This window comes from Mesocricetus auratus, unplaced genomic scaffold (genome assembly GCF_017639785.1).
Source record: "Mesocricetus auratus isolate SY011 unplaced genomic scaffold, BCM_Maur_2.0 Super-Scaffold_100707, whole genome shotgun sequence".
NCBI lineage: Eukaryota > Metazoa > Chordata > Mammalia > Rodentia > Cricetidae > Mesocricetus > Mesocricetus auratus.
The window spans coordinates 16,174,629-16,183,531 of NW_024429269.1; the positions used below are offsets into that span (position 1 = coordinate 16,174,629).

At 39.1% G+C, this 8,903-nt stretch overlaps 1 gene segment (V, D, J or C); it reads right to left on the reverse strand.

Moving 5' to 3' along the window:
- Nucleotides 1-464: 464 nt before the first annotated feature.
- LOC121137884 lies at nt 465-1,408 on the reverse strand. The segment is given in 2 exon segments: nt 465-1,082; nt 1,285-1,408. Coding segments are annotated over 2 exon segments (423 nt in total).
- Nucleotides 1,409-8,903: the final 7,495 nt, after the last annotated feature.

An 8,903-nucleotide genomic window follows, 5' to 3' on the forward strand; every position in this document is an offset into this window, starting at 1 on the left:
GGTGTACAAATAGAGTTTGAGTGTCCATCCCACAATAAGTGATGCTCTCTCACCCTGAACTTTTGAAGGAGGGTCTAGACCCTACCCTGGATGACATGACAGACTCTGGAGATCCACATGGAGGGCTTCACCCTCTCTGAGGATCAGAGTGGAGCCTAGGTAGGGGGCTGGGGGTCTTGATGGGGAGAGGTGGGGAGGAGGGAAGGTAGAGGGAGCTGAGATTGACATGTGAAAAAAACTTGTTTCTAACTTAAATTTTTAAAAAATGTAAGAGAAAAAAAATAGAACTTAAAAAAGTGGCATAGGGGATACACCTGAGAAAGGGTCAACCAAACGTAAATATGTATGAAATTGTTCTTGAGAAATTACCTACTTCATAAGCAAGTTTTTCAAAATTAGAAAGCAACTATTTATTTAATTGAAAGATTTTAAAAAAGAAGCAAATCAGAGTGTTGTAGAGATAATGGTGATCTCTATGACATGGCATGAGATGAGTCCCACAGTCATGTTGTGTCATCCAGCTCAACAAGATTGTCATGTAAAGAGTGTGTACATGATTGTAGAATTATCAACCTAAGAAAAGAGAGGAAGATATTCCAGCCAAACAGTGTGCCTTTCTCTTTATGACTGGTTATTTTCAAAATGTCAAAACACTTAATCAGTCAAACCACCTTATTTCCCATTGCTTATAGAATAGAAACAGTTTCCTTAGCCTGTAGTCTTTGCTTTATCGAAGGCCTTGTTGGGGCTCAGTGGGTTTGGGTGCAGGCTACTGGTGCCATGGGTGCACTGTGTGCTCACTGCGCACAGGTAGACAGCTGAGTCACTGGCCTGGGAGTCTCTGATGTGCAGGGAAACATGTAAGCTGGCTTTATTGAGATGAACTGTGAATCTGCCTTCTTCCTTTTTAAAATTGGAGAAGATAGACATCAGAGCCTTGGGGTTTTTCCTGGGATGCTGTCTGTACCACCAGAAGTTCTGAGTAGCACTATCGCTGAAAGTGCAGTTGACAGAGGCCACGGCTCCCTCTTGGACACTGAGGGATTCCGGAGTCTGCTGTACCTTCTGCTGGCTGCTTACCCCTGTACAGAAAGAAATATGTCAAACAAACAGGACTGGATGCATATGGATGCTATCACCCCGGAGTGGCCCTTCCATGGGTAGCCCACCTGATTTTGTGTCAGGATCAGAACATTAGTATTTCTACCCACACTCCTAACATATGTGTGGGCAACACCCTCTCATATTGTAATTATATGTTCCCATAGAAATGGTCAAACTCACCCCTCAGTTGAAGCCAGAGTAGCACTATGTAAATACTTAAAGGATGCATTATTGTTTTCACTGAAGGTTCACACTTCGATCATAACAAATGGAATGGCATTTAGCGAGTTCAAATTCTTCTGCTGTAAGATACATAAAAAAGAAAAACCCCAAACTGTTCATCCAATTAGAAAGAATGTCCTAGTTTTCACTGCTACATCAAAAGCCCTCCTCCTCTCTCTATAACCACCCCCACAGCACACACAGACACAAAGGACCATGGGAGAAATTGCTTCTGGGTCTCTGAGAAGATACTGCCATCGTGTGGATTCACCTTAGTGTCAAAGAAATACTTTAAGTGTAGCCTCTTCTTACATAAACTATTAAAAGAAGAAATAGTTTAGTCAGATGCAAGTTTGTTCAAGTTTGTGCATTAGTCTACTTACACATACATTTTTCTTCAAACGGCAGTTTATTTTCAGCAAATCAAAACTATTTCACTAGTCAATTTTGTAGTATTTCTGCAGAACCTCTCAATCAAATAAAAGTTTATGTTTTTTATCTCTTCTCTATGTCAGCTCATACAATCCTTTATTGTTCCTTCATAACCAATATTAAATTTTCTATAATTGAAAAGATCTGTTTAAAATTAAATAGCTTTAAAAGAGGCTTAGCATACATGATATCAACTGATAGCCTAGATACATTTTATTTATGCGTTTGTGTTTTTATTCATTAATTTCTTTTTGTACATGTTATGGGTATGTTTGTGTTTATGTTTGTTTGGGGTGTATGTGAACATATCAGTGTGGGTTTGTATACATGTGATACATGAAGATAGGTTAGAGGTCAACATCAGGTGTTGTCTTTCGTTTCTCCTCACCTTGTTTTATTATTTAAGGCACATTAAAAAACCCTGAACAACCAATTAGAAAAAAACTGTCCTAGAAGTCACTGCTATACCAACAAGCCCTTCCCTTCCCTGCCTACCCTCTCTCATACGCAGACACATACATTATAAATTGCCTTTGGGTCTCTCTGAATCTAGGAGTTCATTATCACAGGCTGCTGTGCCAAGGAACTCCATGGACTCAACTGATTAGGTCCTCACCAGTGCTAGGGCTACATATGCAGGTGCAGTATTGCACAGTACGTGTGTTCTGCGTATCTGGACACAGTTGTTGATGCTGGTGAGACAGGCCCTCCACTGATTGAGCCATCTCTCCAGTCCCTACTTTTATTAGTAGCATTAATTATAAAAATATTGTGCTTATTGTAACATGGTACTACATATATATGATATGTTATTAAAATTCATTCCACATTTCCCTCTTCTGCACTCACTGGTGGTCAGCTGAGCTAAATCCATAATTTGGCTAAGGTGAACTAAACCTAAACAGCATAATATGCCTCTATCTTTTTTTTAACTTAGTTTGATGCCTACAGATGCAAAGTTAGGAGTGGTTATGCTGGATTATGTAGAATTTGTGTTTTTCAGGGATTTTTAGCAAAGAAACATTATACTAAATTCTTTAATGGTTTCATTAAATTATATTCTGATTAACTGCTTATAAGAGTTCATTTCTCATCATTTCCACAACATCATTGCCTTTTGCTTTCTTGATGATAGCCATTATTTTGGAGCTAAGCTCGATCCTCAGCATAGATTTTATTTGGTCATCTGTTTTTTTGTTTTCAGCAAGGAGATACTAGAAGTGCTTGGAATTCTCCATACACCAGTAACAAACATCCACGGCAGGGAAGCTGGTAATCATCTAGAGAACGCTATGTTCCATTCCTGAAAGAGACAGTCAACAGAACATACTGAAAGACAGAATATGGAGCTGTGGAGAAAGAAAAAACATAATCTTTATCCACTGGAATGGGAGGGTACTCAAGGCTAATCAGCTAATTGGGCTTTGGCTATGAAGCTTTATTGGAACTATGTGTTTTCTCCTTTCCACTGTGAGTCCTGTTCAGGTACCCAAGCCCTTTCCTTCCCACCAGTTAAACTCAAGTTGTCTTTTGGGAAAAGAAGTTGCCATCTCATGGAGTTAACTTTTTCCGTCCCATCTGTCTATACTCCTCTAACTCTTTCTCAGCCACACCCCTCAGAGATCAATAGCAACAGTTGTCAATGATGAGCCCATGATTGATCTAGTGCTTCCAGGTCATGCCCTGAAAGTGCTTTCTTTTAACAAGACTTGGCAAAAGTTTTGAAGTACTTAGGAAACTCAGGGCCTTGAAAATAGCTACTTAAGACTTATTCAACAATAAACCAGTCTGTCTAATCTTCTACCCTCACCAGTATCTGCTCACAGCTATGGAGTCTTTCTACATGCTTGGATTCTGTATACTCTGGGGGTATTTAGCACTAGGGACCATATTTTTTCTTTTTTTTATTTAAGTAAACCATTGTGCAGAAAAGTTTATTGTAAGATATATCCACTGGTTCTGATTGTATTTAAGGAAGATGGAGCTCATACCTGAACTCTCAATGAGGTCAAGAACATGTGACTAGATAGGTCATAGAACCTAGAGAGAATGTAGTATTATTCAGCAAAGTGGAGTCAGCCTTCAAAAGGCACCTAATGACATTTTCTATATCCATAAATGACACAACCCTCATTGAAAGAAGTTTCTTTTTATTGTAGATGGTGATTAACATAGAAACCTACAACTGGTCAATGTACAGAGAATAATAGATTTTAAAACACTTAGACCTATTAGGACGTCCACATACTACCCTTTCTATTAAGACTCAGGGTTCTTCACAGAAAGAACCATGAGAGGATTGTGAGAGCCAGAAGTAGTGGGTGACTTCAGGAAACAGTGTTTTATGAGCAAACTAGGCAGATGGGCATACAAACTCCCAGAAATTGAGACAGCATTCACAAGACCTGTGAAAGCTCAATACAGACAAAATTCTAGAGAAATGGAAGGAGGACATGAATCCCATTCCTACCTGAAAGAAACTGGAATTTGATAACTTTTGGGAGGAGAATTAGCTTTCTTTAATGGTGTGATTCCCTGGTATATGGACCACATAGCAGCGTAGGCCTCACATGTAAGAGTAGTTTCCAACACAGACTATACTTTTTGAGAGGGTAGAGACAGAGATGATATAGAGACAGAGAGAAGAAAAGGAGACGTAGGAGACTAGGAAGAAAAAGGAAAGGAGAAGGAGGAAAGAGAATGTGCATGAAGTTGGGTAGGTCGGGAGGTGGGGTGGATCTGAGAGGAATTGAGTATGAAAGATGAATGTGAACAAAATTGTATGAAATCCTCAAAGAATTAGTAAACACAAAATTTAATTTTTTTCACATAAACTCAAAATTAAATAAAAATATCAGGTGTTCCTTTCTTAAGGTCCATGGATCAAAGAGATCAAATAGCTAAAGTCAGAGACTAAGAGAGATTTTGCAGATGACTACCTATGTACAAGACAGAGCAAGATTTATTAGAAACTCTCCGGATTGTCCCTTTCTCTGTCTCCACAGCATCCTCCAGCAATTATTTGTTTCTTTACCAGTTTAGGCATGAGTACCTGTTCCTCTCCCCTCATTAGTGACCATGAAGAAATGGGATGTCCAATGATTATTTGCTCCTAATAATGTAACTCTGATACTGTGAGTACAATGAGTTTCTAATTTTATCTTGCCTGTGTAAGATCTACCACCCACAGATATTATATATATTAATTATATGTAACAGTATGTATAATTATGCACCTATATGCAGGTTCCATTTTCTCTAAGGAGAGGTTCCTTAGATGAGGGGCAGAAACTACACTTGTCTTTGAGTAAAAGGATAAGATTTAGAATATAGTATGAAATTATGCTCAAGTAGAAAAGTGGTGGATGTAGGTTATTTTCTAAAGTCCATGACCTCACCAGCCCCAGGAAACATGCTAGGTTTCCAATACCAAGCATGTCTACACTATAGTTGGCCTTTGACAACTAATAACTGACAAATTCTGTATAGGAAGGCCTGTGACACAGGATGTGGATGGGGCTCCAGGCCCTGTGGCAGATTTGAGGACAGGCTGCAGGTTACTGGGGAGCAGTGTGCACTTGCAACACAGAACTACATGGCAGAGTCCCCGGGTTATGTGTCTGTGATGTACAGGGGAAGTGTTTGGCTTTCTTATCCTGTAAAACTATCAGTCTTTGGTTCTACTTTCTTTCCATAGTTGATCAAATGTCAATAATGAGCTTAGGATGCTCTACAGGTTCTTGCTTATACCAAGATAAGTAGGATGATGCAATGCCTGTGTAAGTGTGGTTGCTGAGAGCACTGACTCTCCCCTGGACTCTCAGGGTGGAAGGATGCTGCTCCACCTGTTCTCCTTGGCTTACACCCATGCAGATAGATAAAAAAGGAGACTGGTTGTCAGGTCATCACTACCCAGGATTCCTTTTTATACAGTAACTAGAGAAAACCTGAATAAGAGAGAGCTTATCCTAGATGTCTCAGAAATGCCCAATGAGTATTCTGCATTCCAAAGGTATTAACTCACCATCCAGCTGAAGCCATAGAAACATGAATAAAATTGGAACATTTGTCTTCATGATTCTCCACAATTAAATTAAGATCCAGTATAGAACATGATGTCTAGAAGGTCGGATAAAGCACCAGGGTATAGTTCTTTGTCAGTAACAATGCTACCTCTTGAGTCATCCACTCAGTACTGAGAAAAAGGCTCTGTTTCTGCCCGGAGCCTGCACAACCAGCACACATGGAAGAGAATGCTCTGCATACTCCCCAGCAGCTGAGATCTATTGTCACCATGTGGTTTCATCCTTAACCAGTGAGGCCTCTGCTTAAGTGTTCTCTACCTGTGAGGGACTCAGACACATAATTCATCATTTTGTCATGTCAAGTGCATTTTACTGCTGAGATATAAAAATGCCATTTATACACACTAGTGATACTCTTTTCTATCTTTAATTCTACAATAGATTACATATGAAACTTCATATTTTAGCATATATACAAGATTATTTCCTATTATAAGTTTGTATGTGATGTGTGTATATGTGTGTGAGAGAGAGAGAGTTGGAGAGAGAAAGAGAGACAGAGATTTCTTATGTCTATAACTGTATTTACTGATGTACTCCCTTATCCCAGAATGCTGAGATCATTCATCAAGCAACTCCTCCTTTTCATGGAGAGAGATACTCAGGCCAGCATTTGTTCTTGAGAACCCAGGTAACAGCCTTTTCTGTCTCTCATGTGTTTTCAGTTGCAAAATGACAATGTTATTTCCATTACAGTGAGATATTGTTAACAATACAGATATGATGTTTATATGTGTGTATCTTCCTTTCCAGAGAAGATGACCTGTAGTCATAAATACACATAGGAACTACTCATAGGAAAGTTCTCAGAAGTGATTTGATCTTGAGAATGGCACCATCTATTTCACTCACTCCCACCACATCCAGACTGAATTACTGATAGAAGAGCAGTGGTAGAATCCCTGGAGTATCAGCCAAACCTTGCAACAAACCCAACTTTCCTCCTTCCTGTGGACCCTCCCAGCACCACACCACCCCATTTATAGCCCATTTCCTATCCTTTGCCTCAACGGTGAAAAGCTACAAACTCTGTATATCAGGTAACTCAGTGTACATGTAGTCTTGGAAAGTAGGCAGGTCATCTTCACTGTCCTTCTTGTCCTCCATTACAGCTCCCCTGGTACCATCTCCTATAATAGACAACTTGCAGGGACCTGTTCTCTCACTCCTCCAGTCACTGAGGATTCATCCTAACACCAAGTCCTAAATGGAATGTCCCCATCAAACTTCTCTACTCAGGGTTTAGAGAGTTTTTCAGAAGATGAGGCAGAAAAATTACACAAGCCTGTGGGAATGGTGACACTAAGGAGATAATGTCCCCCAGACTCAATAAGACTGGTTCATATACGAACTCATAGAGATGGTGAAAACAAGCACATGGCCTGCATAAGTCCTATACAGATGGGATCCCAGCACTGAGAGGTGAAGTGAACATGATCCCTCATCCCTAACCAAGATGCTCTCTCTAATTGACAACCTCTCATGAAGGAAAACTTAGTTTTCACCAACAGCTTTTCACTGGCATACAAACCACAATAAGGACATGCCTCTTATCCATATATAGATGGCTAACTCAAATAACCTCAATTTTAGTTGTACATATTCTTTAATCTCACGATTTTTAACTGGGAATTGTTTAGCATATTAGTTGCTTGCTTATATGTTATGATATCCAATATTGTGTTTTTATTATTTTTTGTATGCAAGTGTGTTTACATATATGTATATGTGTTTCTCATTCTTGTTATTTTTGTTTTTTTTTGTTCTATTCTGGTTTGTTTGTGTGTTTACTCACTTGTTTGTTTTCAGAAAAGAGGTAGGCATGTTAAGTTAGATATGTGTGGATGTGGGGACAATCTACAAAGAGATGTGGGAAGGGAAACAGTGATCAGAATATATTACATGGAAAAAACCTATATGTATGCCTAAGACCATTCACATTCTCAGGCATCTAACATGACTACCATTTCTATGGAAGGTGCCTGAAAAAATAGATATGACCCTATCTGGTTTACATACCTCCCATAACATAAATGAATTGACAGTAATCCATAAGGAAATTAAATTTATCATCAAATGAAATAAAATAAGTTGAGCTTTTCTAAATATAGTGACCATACATGGAGTGATTCTGTGATGGACTTGATAGTTGAAGCAGATATGGTTACATAATGAGATGCTTTATCATTACAGCTAAACTTACTTCTGGCAACTTAGACAATCTCAAAATGTCAGAGTTTATTAACATACTAAATAAATGTCACATTGACAGCTCCATTTTGATGGCTACCTGGATGGTTCCCTATTCCCATAGGTACCTGGAAGGCTAAAGTTATCAATAGAAGTAGTGATAAAATATTGTGGTATGTTCTGTACATTGTAAATGTGTGATGCTTTTATTGGCTGATGAATAAATCTGTTTTGGCCTATGATCAAGTAGAACAGAGCAGGAGGGAAATCCACAGAAAGATATGAAACACTGAAGCTAGAGTCAAGGTCACACCATGTAGCCACAGGAAACAAGATGTGAGGTAACAAGCCAGGAGCTTGGTGGTAAAATTTAGAGTAAAAGAAATGGGTTAATTTAATTGCGAGAGCTAGTCAGTAATATACCTGAGCCATTGACTGAACAGTATAATTAAGCCTCAAAATGTTTATTTCCTAAGCAGCTGCAGGGACCAGGCAGGAGAGAAAGAGATTCAATGGGATCAGACAAGACAGAATAAAACTTCCAAGTACAATGAAGTTTGTGGATCTTATGTAAAACAGAAAACTGTTTTCTCTCTCCAAATGTAGAAAAAGTGCCCTAGTTTATTATAAAACACAACATAATTACTACCATGGTAAACGTAGCTTATAAATTGAAAATATCAGGCCTGGTGTCACCTAGCAGCCACTGTGCTTTGGCTTTTTCAGTAAGAGCTGGTGGAAGCCTGAGTGTGTAAGGGTGGCTCTAGGAAGAGTTTGGCCATGATTGAACCAGTTGTGGTGGCTGCTGTAGAGGAGGGACTATAACTGGTTTCAAGGCGTGGTCTAGGAGAGAAAGACAGTGAAAGAATT